This window comes from Corvus moneduloides, chromosome 15 (genome assembly GCF_009650955.1).
Source record: "Corvus moneduloides isolate bCorMon1 chromosome 15, bCorMon1.pri, whole genome shotgun sequence".
Lineage (NCBI taxonomy): Eukaryota > Metazoa > Chordata > Aves > Passeriformes > Corvidae > Corvus > Corvus moneduloides.
This window is the reverse complement of record NC_045490.1, coordinates 15,128,088-15,141,228: the sequence shown is the minus strand read 5'-3', so window position 1 is coordinate 15,141,228 and position 13,141 is coordinate 15,128,088. Positions and strand designations below refer to the sequence as shown.

Here is a 13,141-nt window from a genome sequence, read left to right as displayed (position 1 = left end):
TAATGTTCTTAGCTTCAAAGTGCTGGTTTCTACTGCAGAAACCCTATTGTTCTTCAATTACAAGATTTAATCTGCTGTTTATGGACCTTTGAAACCATTTTTGGAGAAAGTTGATTTTTTTATGTGTGCACAGATGGATTGCCAGAAGTTGGAAGTGTGCTGCTTCAGTTTGTTGTTTGCCTGGTTATCGTTGTTAAAAACAATGAGGCTTTACAATTCAGATCATAAACAAAGTGCCAGGCTGACTTTAGAAAGTAAAAAAATAGACATCTAAAAGCTGAATTTTAAAAAAGTCTTTCAAAAGGCGAGTAGACAGTGAATATCACCTGTCTAGGTGAATTTAAGGGCAATGTGCTGGTCGAGTTCTCCATTTCAGCTGCACATTGTGGGTGGGGGGACCATTTGGGATTCATACAACTGATTGCACTGTAATTTGCAGAATTGCAAAGTAGATTCTCCTTAGGAAAAAAAAAAAAATTAAAAATATTTCTATTCAGTGTATGAACTGTTCATGGTGCCTAAAGAACTTGCATGAAGGCAGGGTGATCCAAAGCATTGGATCTAGTTTAAAGTGCTGCGATGGTTACTCTGGATTCAGGGGTTTCCTTCTCTGGTCCTTGTCACCAGATATCTTCAGAGTGCATGCCTTAGGCTGGAATGCTGATTTCCTCACACTCTGCTTCTCTCCTGTACAGGTAATGATGAAAGCAGCTGCTTGCTTTCCCCTCCTTGTCCTTCCCAGTGTACCTGTGTGGACTCGGTGGTTCGCTGCAGCAACAAAGGGCTGCGGATGCTGCCCAGGGGAATTCCCAAGGACGTGACTGAGCTGTAAGTTACCTTTTACATATCCCCTCTCTCAAGAACTTCATGAAACTGCATCGTAGTGAGCCTTTGTAGGTCCATGGGGGGCTTGCCTTTGACTTTAGTCATCTGTGCTTTGGTGTTTCCAGTATGTTCTAACCATTATTCTTCTTCTTATTTGTCCCTTGACTGAATAAATCGCTCTGTAATGGGAACAGAGTTTATCTGTCCTTGTACCCATTAATTCTGGGTGTAGGAACAAATGCATATATTAGTATCAAATAATCCTGTAGTGCTTCTGTGAGAGCCCAAGATCACAACAGGCAGTTTGAAGGGATGATGAAAATATGTTCCTGAGTTACGCAGCTGTGAGCTGATTATCCTCTGAGGAGATTAAAAAAGGGGAAAAGAAAGCTGGTGGTGGAAACAAGGAATTCTTTTCTCCAAACCTCATGAAATGGCTAAAATAACAGACAATTAGATTATATTGTAAAGTAAATTCATCCTAGTTGAGAACCATCTTTCTAGTTGTCTTTTCATCTACGCCTCACTAGGGCTTTATAGTGGATTTTCTTTCCATGGAAAGAAAAAACACTGGTGGAACTGCTTGGCTTAAGCAGTTGGCAGTAGAAATACTGAGCTTTTCCCCTTTAGGCCCTTACTTAAATCTATCCCAGGTGAGTCATTACTGAAACTTGTTACAATCTCATCAACATTTCTATGTGAAAATAATTGGTTGAGTTCATTGGTATGTTTGGTGAATTTTACAATGAACTAAAACCTGATTCTGCTATTTTCTCATATCCACTATTATTTTTACTCCCTTCACAGGGGGAGAATGGGGTTTACACTGGTTTTACCAGTGTTGTAGTCAATGCAAGGCTTTGTTGCTGAATGAGAAGGGTACTGGAAGTGCCTGTGGCACCTCAGCATGGAAATTTTGCATTAATGAATACATCCTTGAAATACCTTTGACCGGGGTGTGGTTAATAGTGAATTGAATTAAAAGCCAGTTCCTGGGTTGTATTCCCTTATGTACTGCCATCCGTGTTAAGAAGTCTGCAAGGTCATCCCTGCTCTGCTTTTGTTCAGGTTTCATTGCTTTCAAATGTAACTTGCCAACAGTAAGATATCACAGATGTAACTTTGATTTCCACTGCCACGCTGAGGAATTTTTATGTTTAAATTTTGCATATTGAGTTTTACTGATACTATCTGATACACTGACGACATAGCTTTCACAAAAAGAGTAAAATTAATCTCACATTCTTAAAAACGGCTGTATTTCTTAACCATTTCTTGGCAAATGAGGCAGTAGCCTGGAACTGAGCAATTTGAGTTCATAGGAGTTTACGTGACTCTCTTCTTCAGTAGGAGCCTTTTGGCTGTGCAAAGCTCTAGTTCAGCTTTCTGCTTTCCATCCAGAAATGTGTCAGCAGAACACAGACAGCCATGGACTGCCTGGCTCTGAATATTTCATATTCTGCAAATATAACCTTTGAATCTGTCCCAGCTGTCTCAAAATTCAATCCTGATCTCATTCTCCTCTCAACCAACACAAACTGAACTCCTTATTTGTATCTACACCAAAAGATGGGTTGCAGGTACTGGAGCATGAAATTTCATGTGTTTGTGGAAACTGTGAAAAGAATGAAATAAGTAAATAAAAAATAATCAGTCTTACTTGCCTTTCTTCTGCTTCCAGATTGAGGTAGAGATGTTGCCCATAACCTGCTATATCATGCAGGTTACAAGTTACCAGTGTGAACCTACACATTTTTATTGTTCTGTGTGAGAATTGCCATTGTTACTCTGATAAGCAGCATCTCCTGTGGAACCCAGCCTCTTGCCTCACCTTGAGGACAGCTGGAACCTGGCAGAGGGAACCCAACCCAATTTCAACCTGGGCACAGGGTGAAAGAGACCTGCCTTGCTCAATTGCCCAAGCCCACAGTGATGAGTGCCAAGGAGATGACAAGGACATGCAGAGCCTCTTGTCCCTGTATCCCACAGCTCCCTTGCTGCAGGAGGCTTGAGCAGTGACAGGATGCACGGGAGCATTTCAGTGCAATTTTTATGAATGCACCAGTCTGACATTTACAACCTCCCACTGCTGACATATTCATCTGCCAGGCACATTGGTTGCAGTGCTTTTTATTAAACTGCAGTGCTTTTGTGCAACGTGGTTTAAGAAAAAGAGCTGCCACGTACCTACTTAAACCACTCTGTTGTGGCTGAACATAGCCTTCTCAGAAGTTCCTTTGAATTCTTTTAGAGGTCCTAAAATAGTCTTAAACCAGGAATCCTTTCCTTGTAACAGGTATTAAATAGCAACGTGCAAAAATGAGGATATCTCTTGCACAGGCACATAGGGGAAATGTTACCCTTTCTGGGTCAAATTTCACTGTACCTACACTCAGCAAAAAAGATCCCCAGCGAAGTTTTATTGCAGAGTGGACTGGAGACACAGACTCTCTCCTTCCCCTGTTCATTCTGAGTTTCTGGTTTGGATGTATATGTATACAAGACATGTGAAAACCATTATCTTCTTCACGTTTAGAGCTTGGAATGATAGGAGACATCCCTGTGTTTTGTTTGTACCACTCTTGGGAGCAGGGATTACCGTGGCAGGGAAGGCTTCCATCTAGAACAGAGTTGAAAAGATCACTAAGTGTCCTGGCTTTTTAGAGGAATGATGATGCAAGACATTTCTATTTCCCAGCTTTTCCTTCAGAAAACCCCGTCATCATGGGCAAGTTTTCTTCCAGCTTCTTGGGATAGGAAAATATTATGTTGTTTCTTGCAAATTCCTTCACTGGATATTCCTTCACTGTATATTTACATCCTGCCTACATTTTTTTCCCACTGTTTGCTTGCCCTGAGGAGAAACCTTGGATTTTTTGAACATACTCCATTTTCTACTCCAGATGTTCAGAAGTAAAATGTTCATGCAATGAGCTAGTTTGGAACTTAGCCTTGCTGCTGCTTAGTGTTTTAGGCTTTCCTTTTCTTCAATTTTTTTTCCCCTTAATCTGTTTGAACTAAGTTTCCCATGCTCTTTCTCCTTTTATGTATTACCTCGGTGTGTGAACACTAGATTTTTTCTTTTATTCACAAAAGTGTAGTCTATTTCTAATAAAGTCTTATCTGACAGCATCCAGCTGCTTTTATGGACCTACAGCAAATAACATTTTGCACTGGGGAAAAACATTGGAGGCAATTATGTGGACAGCGTGTGCACAAGCTGTAACATAATGAGCGTGTGTGTTTTAGAATAAATGTGTACCAATCATGTCATCTCTAGACTCCAAATGTTGTCATGGCACTGAGCTATAGGATAGCACTGGTGGGATTGTTAGGGAAACCTGCATCCATACATCATCGTTAGCGATTATTTTCCTTCCATTTATATTAATGCATGCTAATATTTGCATTACTTTTGCCATTTCTTTTTCTCTCCTCACAAACCTTTTCTCTCCCATTTCTGTTTCTTGTTCTGCCTGGTCTGTTCATGCATTTGACACATCAGTTTTCACATTTACTTGGAGGTATTTACCACCAATCCCAACCCCCTTCTCCAGTTCCAAGGCACTTGTGATTTCCTTAGACTTGTGACTAAAAACAGTGGCTTGTACCTGGGCCGTGCAAATCGATGCCATAAATAAGCCCAAAGCATATTTATGTGTGGAATATTGTAACAGTTTAGCACCATTTTTTAGTTTGCCTGTATTGCTACTGATCAAAGGGAAACTGTGGAAGGAGATGTCTGATGAAAATCATCTGCTTGAGAATGCAAATGCTCTTGCTTGTCTGGCAATTCATGCTGTTCTACACACTGACCCTCAGCACAGGCGTCAGTGAATTTTCCTTTGATAATAAAGGAGAGAAACAATTAGGCCAAAGCTTAGGCTTACTTGGTCCTGCTTCATTTTCTATAGAGGGGGATTCTCCTGTTGAGAGAAGGGAGAGTTCTGTAGAGGATATTTTAGTTACAGGTGAAATAGAGGAATTAATCTGCACTTCAAACCTGATAGTTTAGAAAAAGTAAATAATATCCATACTATCAAATAACGTGTTCGGTGACCGGTAAAGTTTGAGTACGTATCACAAAGGTGACATTAGCACTAGCAGAGACTAAAGGTTTAACTTTCTCTCAAACACAGCCATGTGTCTCTGTGTCAGACATGGAGGTTGTGGTCTGATGTACAAATACAGCAAAATCCAAAGTCCAAATTTGCCAAAGCTTAAGAAAGCTCAAGATTCATATTTGAACCTAAATCCACACTTGATTTTTGTTTCCTCTCAAGAAACTGTATTGAAGCTCTTAAAATTCATGTTTTGTTGATGCTTCATCTTTCACAATCCAATTCTTTTCTAGACCACCATTTTTAGGAAATGAAATTTGACTCAAAATTTTAGGATATTGGGTATGGACATTAAAAATTTTAGAGTGTAACTTAATTTTAGAGCTACATAAAATTGCCAAGTATCTTTTTTTTGTAATGTAACATTCTTTGTGGAATATTTAAAGGAAAGGTTTTGTGCCTTTTCAATTACTGCCTGAGAACTGATTTCTCTCTCCAGTTTCTCCTCTTAGCACAGATTGCCACTGAGCTTGACTTTATGGCTGAATTGACATCTCAGTACAAAAAGGATTCCAAGTGATTCAAATTGTTACACGATGCTCTGGCACCTTGTGCTGGTTATATCACCTCCAATCCAAGTGGTTTCAGTATAAAAATAGACACGTTGGAAAAAGAGCAGCTGTCATCTTTTATGCATAGTTTTAAATTTTTTATATGCAATGTTGGTGTGTGTGGAAGGTGCTGGATGAACCCTGGGGCTGCTGCAGGCCCTGTCCCACAGTGCCATGTTCTAGAAGTTCATGTTCAACACCCTGGCCAAGTTCTAGAAGAAACTTTTCCAGGTAGGAAGGCAGTGGCTTTCTTTGAGAGCTGAAAACAGATTTTGGGGTTTTTTGGTTTGGTTTTTTTTTTCAGTTTTTGCTTTGGTAATTGCTTGTTGGTTACAAGTCATTTTTGAGACTTGAGGATTCTCAGCAGCATTCCCAGAGTAAAATAAAAAACCAAAAACCTCCATTCTGATATTTAAACGAGAGCCTGGAGACCTTAGGAAGCAAATTAGGTTGTTTTGGATAGCAGTCATTGTCTATTTTAAGGGAATTGACACTCAGTCTTGACTCTGTATATTAATAACTTGTTTCTCAGAATTAAAATTAGACATATATTTTTCTTCATTCATACCAGAATTTCTTTGCATACCAGACACCATGGACATCATATTCCTTTGGCTAAAGACCGAAAAGAATTAAAAATTTAATCTTCCCTCCACATTCACTCTTTTATGGATGTCTTGAGGGGTTTTTTTGGCAGGGTATCTGTAGCTTCATCTGTGGGTTTTTATTTATATATGTGTATACATAAATACACAAAAGTTTTGTGTCTCTGCCCATTCACCCTCAGGAATAATTCTTTTATTCACCATGTCCAGGTTCTAGGCCTCTTGCAGCCCCCATCCATCCTGCTGAGCCCAGCAATGTGGGGAGGGGCTGCCCCTGCACCCCCAGCTCTGACAGAGGCACCTCCTCTGCTGCAGTTGTTTGTCTCAAATCTAGCATCCCAGATCCTCCTGATTCTTGGCAAGCTCTTATGCCCTAACAGCCTTGGTTATTTCAAATTCCCTGCGCTTAAATGTGCTTTCAGAATGAATGCCTTCAGCTTAGAAAATGCTGCCATGCCTTGGATAATGGGGTGAGAGGTTTAACAGTGGCAGATTGTTCTTATGGATGCATGAAAAGTGTCTTATCAGTACTTTTTCAGAGTTAAATTGTGTTTATTCAGAAACTATAGCACTGGTATGAGTATTGCAGTTTTCTGCTAGCACATTTATATAACCATCAAATTGCTGCAGTGCAAATCCAGAGCTATTCAAAGCAGATCTTCTGTAGGAGTTTAACTCCAGGGGTCTGCATGTCTATGTTAGTCTGAGTCATAAAGCACTGAATTAAAATGTGCACCCTTGACTTTTGATTGCCCCAGAAAGCAAAAGAGTAGGGAAAAACTTTGGCTCACCACCATCAGTTTGTTTAAATTGCAGGCTGTTTCATATTGAGATCAACAAGAAAATATCCTGAAAATATGTTCCTGAAGAATTCAGCATATTGCAAGAGTCTCCTTTCCTAAACTAAAATCATATATAACTTCCAAATACATAATACATAACCTGCTTTTGATTTCCTTTAGAAATCCTTGGGATTTTACATTCAGAATAAAGACTAGACCTTAACCTGCCCTCTTGCATGGGTTTGAGATTTGTGATTTTCTGTGATAAAGGGGAAGGCACAGACTCCCAGCATCTTGCTGCATCCACAGCAGACCATGACTGGGGGAAAGAGATGTGGTTTGCCCTGTTTAAAATGTAACATGCGTGTCTAAATTCTGAGGATCTCCTACATAACAATTTAGGGTGTGAAATTACCAAGGAACTCCGTTTTCACGATCATTTATAACAAATTTAGCCAAAATCTGGCTAAAAAAGTGACTTTCCACTTGCTGAATATGGATATCCATGGGAGGTATAAGTGTGGCACAGCTAACCCATGCTCTGGTTAGTGATACTCTGTCCCTGCTTTGCTGGCTCTGCAACTCTCTCACTCCATGCTTGTGATCATTGTCAGGGGAGAGATTCATTAGTTCAGTAGGGTTTTTTAACTGAGAAAGTAACTTCTTTTGGTTAAAAAGCCAGAAGCTGGCATTCCCACCTCGTCCAGCCTAATCCTGGCAGGAGTTAGGTGAGCTCCACCGCATGCTCTGGGGTAACTGCAGGATGGGATCCCGTGCACAGGCAGAAGGGGTGACTGTGAAGCTGGCTGGAGTAGTTCAGTTGGAGTTCAGTAGAAAAGAGATCTGAAGCAGCAGAAAATGGTGAGAGGTCATTATGCTGAAACAAAAGGTGGGGGCAGGGGGGGAATAATGCCAGCTATAAAATATATTATGGAAGAAATTCTGTTAGTTTTTATAGATTTTATTTTTGAAAGATTTAAAAATAAAGTTTGTGGGGAAATTTTCTTGGATTTAGTTTACACAAGGATCTCTGTGCTGTTACAGTTAATGTAGAGAAGGAACACAGCACAGGAATAATCTATTATTGTTGTTGTTTGGTATAGTAAGTACAGAATAAGGAGGCCTGTTGCCAAAGAAAAGGAAATTGTATGTGTGGAATAAAAAGTCTTAACACGATTATCGGATTCTGTTTTCAGCAGCAGAGGCAGCACATTAAGTGTTCTGGTGTCTGTGGGCTGCATTTCCTGGCTACACTTGATTATGTTTCAAAACATGCCATATCAATTGCATTGCCCCATGTCTACCACAGGAAAAATCCTTGCAGTATCACATAAGGAAGGGAAATATAATTTCATCTTTTGTCCCACCTGTGGAGGGAGGAATGGCTTCCTCCTCCACAGTGCTTTCTGAGAGGATGGATTTGTTTCCCAGGTAGATGTTGCTTCTGGAGGATGTCTGGGAAAACATCCTGACAGTGCCATGGTACCACAGTAGTCACTTTCCATTGGAGCCTTATTACTTTGGTATCTTCCAGGGATGCAGCTCCACCTAAAAGATAAGGAAAATAACCTCCAGCTCTGTCTCTATTTTACTGTAATAAACAGGGGAACACCCACATCCCACTGCTACCGCAAGCCAGCTGTGGAGACTGGAGTACCCATGCTCTCTCGTAGGCAAGCTTTTTCAAAGTATTGTGTTTTTCAGGGGCTTTTGCTGAGTTACTCACTGACCATGTTTCTTCAGTGGAGAAAAACTGTAAAATGTGGCACTATTTGCCTGTATGAGGACTCAGGATTATCCCCAAAGTCTTTAGCTTTGCTGTGGCTGTGTCTGCATGGAGACAGGTCCCGTGGTGTCTCAAACAACTGCCACACTGGAAACACAAGACATGCTGTTAAATATATGTAGTGCATGTAGGAGAAACCTCTGTTCCAAGAGAGCTTGGTCTTTGGTCTTTAATTTATACAGAGCTTTCCTCCTGTACCAGGGTGCTGTGAAAAAGAGAGGTGAGGAGGGTGTATTGCTGTGGCGGATGTGCCACCAGACTTGGGGATGTTTGTGTTGGCGCTGGAATAAGTGGGACCTTTTGCAGCACAGAGATCTGGGAGTGCAGCTCCTCTTCCCATTTTGGCTGTACAAGGAGCTCACATGCACAAGACAAAGCCTCCCTCACAGGGTCAGGGAGCAGTCAGCGCTGTTGGAGAGACTTGGGAAAGGTAACTTTAAGTTCAGGGCACAAGCCATGCAATTTTTCTCCCCTTCTTCAGCTGCTGTCACAGAAGAACCAAATGGTCATTTCTGTTTGCTGTAGGCCAGAGATCCTTTATGCACTTCCAAGTCTTAAAACAAATAAAGTAAATCAATAAGGTGCTGTCATGCTTTGCATGTGGGGTAATTAATTTATAAAGTAAAAACTGTTGGAGTTTCAAAGCAATGAATCAAAGATAATTTCATTAGTGACTGCCTTTATATTGTCCTCATTCATGGTGCAGATTGAGTGACATGAGTTCTTGTTAATGTGTTTGTGTAATTGTCAAATCTGACTTTTTTCAGATACTTGGAAGGAAACCATCTGCCTGCTGTGCCGAAGGGGCTCTCTGCCTTCAGACACCTGACACTGATGTAAGAAGCACGTGGTTTCAATGTTAGGAAAATTGCATGACTCTTTCTGCACTATGCTGTTGGTGGAACATAAATAATTAGTATTTGGGGGGGAGGGGGGGGTGGAAAACACCAAACCCCAAAACCTTCTGTAATTTGAATTTGGAAAGAATTTCACGGTGGACGCTGCTGCCAATAAATGTTCATAAAGAGTGAGGTGCCTGAGAAGCCCCTTGCTCTGCAGGACATCGAGAGGATGAAACTCTCACGCTGGCTGCTGCAGTTTCACTTGGCAGATTTATCTGTAAAGGTCATTAGCAGAGGAGACACATTAATTTGTGCTAGATGAGGCAGTATTTATAATGCTAAGGCAATGACAATTTGCATAGCTGTTTCTGCTGTGAACAGTCATCCAGATAGAGACACAGCTAGGCTTTGTTCTGTAAATTGCTCCCTGAAATACGCAGGAATGACATTTCCTGCCTCAACTATTTATCAGGAATTTTCAAATGCTGTTGCAATCAGCTGTGCAGATACTCCAGTCAAATGGGCTGGACTACCTCAGACAAAAACAACATGGAGGAAAAACTGGAATCCTTTGTTTTAAGAGTGTTTTTTATTTGGAAACATCTCTAATTTTGCTTTTCAAGGAAGACCAATAACAAAACAAAATGTTCTGGTCGAGCCTAAAAGACTTTTTAAAATGAAAAATGAAATTTCGTTCTAGTAGCTGTCAATATGAAGAGCATATGGAAATGGGGTGCCTAGATTATATTGCAAAGCAAGTTGGAACAGTAAATATTCAGCAGTATTTGGATCATTTATTCATTTGTTCTTTTCATTGAATGCTATATGCTGGAGATATGCCTTAATATGTCTGAGCCTGAGGCTTTTTAGGGGAGTCTGATGTGCTTTTCCATTAAAGCTCATTCAAAATTGGTCAGAAAAATACACCAGTTGATAATATGTGACTTTTCAATTTCTTCAAGCATTTGCTGTGCAGATATTATGTAATCTTTTAAAAAAAGGCATATTTCATAATTCATACCTGTAAATTGTATTTTCTCTGTGTGTTTCTTCAGTGATTTGAGCAACAACAGCATCAGTGTATTGGCCAACCACACCTTCAGCAACATGACTCAGTTATCAACGCTGTAAGTAGCCCAAGTTTTGATAACAGTTTTTTAATTGCTTTTCCAACACCATCTTAGCTGTTGAGCAATTAGTGTAGATCTTGTTGCTTAAGCATGTGGCTTTCCATGCTTCTCTGTGGTTGAATTAGTAGAGAAATAATCCAAGCCAACACAGAGTTGTGACTGTGCTCTCCCCTTCTGCAGCATCCTGAGTTACAACAGGCTCCGGTGCATCCCCGTCCACGCCTTCAACGGGCTCCGGTCTCTGCGAGTGCTGTAAGTGCAACTCCTCCAAAGCAGCTGAGCTGCAGCTGTGTTGGACTGCAGTTGATGGCAGGGAGGGTTTAATGGGCAGGTGGTCATGAATATTTTCATGTAATTAGCTTCAATGTACTTGTACTCTGGTGCAAATTGCCTGGTGGAGGCCAGAGCAGGTGAGTGCTAAGGAAGCAATTACGTATTTGCAGGATGAGCAGCTTTTCTCTGAAAGCTCAGGTACAGGACCTGTTGTGAAAAGAGGTCTCCAAAAGACTGCATAGAGTCTGCCTCTTCTGCCTGAACAATGTTTGGGTGTTTCACAGCAAAGGACTTTTCTCTTTGTAAAAACTTGGTTGTAGAGTGTGAGTTTCCATTGGATGCTTCAGCAAGAGTGTAGCTGTGGAAAGCTCGTGCATTTTCAGAATATTTTCCACTGATTCAGATTTATGCAGGCAAGCTTTTACACAAAAGAATGCAATCTGAAGGGAAGTTAGAAGCCCCCATGCTAAATCAGTGAATAAATCAGGCCAGTGGCTGGGCACCAGTAATGTTGAGATGCCTGTCTCAAATGTCCTGAAGTTGTGAATGAAATTACACCTCATATTGAGTGGGGGCCTACTCAGAGACATCCATGTGTGGTTTATTTCTTGGGAGGTCCTTTTCTGTACTCCTCCTTTCTTTCCAGTGCAGCTGCTTTCAGCAGCTTTCTGGATTGAACCATTTGTTTACAATCTCTTGTGAAAGTCATCTTCATATTGTCTCAGAGTGTGGGCTGTGGGCCTGTTCCTCACAGCAAGAGCCTCCTCCCAGCTATCCTCAGGCATCTACAGGACTGGCTCCTGCTTCTGTCTCATATTCACTGCCTCTCACCATCAGAAACAAACCCTGGGCTGGGTTTGCTCAGTTGCTTTTGTGGACACCTGGCCCCCTGTGCAGCTGTCAGGAAGGTGGAGAAGGCACCTTCCTCCCCACAGCCCAGAAGCACAAGTGGGTCACCAGGACTTGCACAGTAACTAAAGAGAATAAATTAAATAGCTTGTCTGTGGTGAGATTGTTCAATGTGCTGAAGGAAAAGAGCTCTGAACAGTCGAAGTCAGGGCAGAGGAGCTGAAGGTTGTCCTGAGTGCTTTGAAACTTCACATTAGTATTTTCTCTGTTGAAAAAAAAAAAAACAATAGATGACGTTCACATGCAGAAGTTTGTGTTAATTTAAAGAGCAGTGGTTGCTGTGCACTGACTCCATAAATGTGGAATCAAAGTGTCAACATGGGCAGTACTGGGATTGTGGAAGCAATAAGGCAGAGCTGCTTGGCTGAGACCTTTCACTGTGGTTTCAGTGGTAAAACAGATATCTCAGTTTCAACCTCCCAAATTACAAGACAGCTTTGGATTCCCACTTTTCATTAGTAAATACGAGAAAGATACGTGATTTGGATTTGTTGTTTTAAGTTTGGCTTGGGATCCTGATTTCTAGTGCACTAGGATGGTCACATTTGAGCTGTTACATGAGTCCTGAAATTCAGCCACAGATTAATATATTCTGTTTCATGGCCAAATAAATTATTCCATATGGAGCTGTCTTCTGGCTTGCTTCTGATATGCAAGCTAGCTTGATTAAAGCTCGTGTGGGGCTCTCTACCCTGAATTACAGTGTAGATAAACCATGCCTCCCTCTTTCCAATAGCTACAATTTGTCTTTTCACTTCTGTTCTTGCTGGCCACAATATGGGCAGAAACAGAGGGCAGTATTCTAATGACAACTGTTGTATTTTGGCTTTTTTAAATGATCTGCTAATCAAATTGAAAAAATACCTTCCTCTTTCAAGGGAGAAACTCCCCACTGCCTTGCACAGAGCAGTGAAATGAAGCCTAAATGGGAATCTCTGTTTGTGCTCCCTGCATTTGAAAGCCTCCAGATTGATTTGATTTATTATGGCCCACAAAACTCTGGTATCAGCTACAACTTTTGCCACGTGTCCTCACTGTTGCTACTAAAAATCAATTCTCCAAAGAGAAAATGGTTTCCAAGAGACAATATGAAATCTGTTATTGTCATTTTTTTATTATCCATGCTCTCAGGGGAACTTAAAAGAGGAAACATCAGCAAAACAATTTCCACCTTTTTTTTTTAATACGAAGAAGATAGGGATCTCATTACCTTTGGCTGTGTGTGCCTTTGAAGGTAGCAGACCCTTCTCAGGAAGGTCTTCCAAATTCCTTATGTTTTCTTTATTTTTTGCCTCTCTAGTAAATGCAGTAAGTAAG

At 40.9% G+C, this 13,141-nt stretch overlaps 1 protein-coding gene across 3 annotated transcripts in view; it reads left to right on the top strand.

The window, feature by feature from the left end:
• SLIT3 (slit guidance ligand 3) overlaps positions 1-13,141 on the top strand; it is a 469,203-nt gene that overhangs the window by 377,616 nt on the left and 78,446 nt on the right. For all 3 annotated transcript variants that reach the window (XM_032124874.1, XM_032124875.1, XM_032124873.1), the window contains 4 exons: positions 696-828; positions 9,438-9,506; positions 10,568-10,639; positions 10,823-10,894. In XM_032124874.1, the coding sequence (XP_031980765.1) occupies positions 696-828; positions 9,438-9,506; positions 10,568-10,639; positions 10,823-10,894 (346 nt within the window). The remainder of the gene's footprint in view (positions 1-695; positions 829-9,437; positions 9,507-10,567; positions 10,640-10,822; positions 10,895-13,141) is intronic.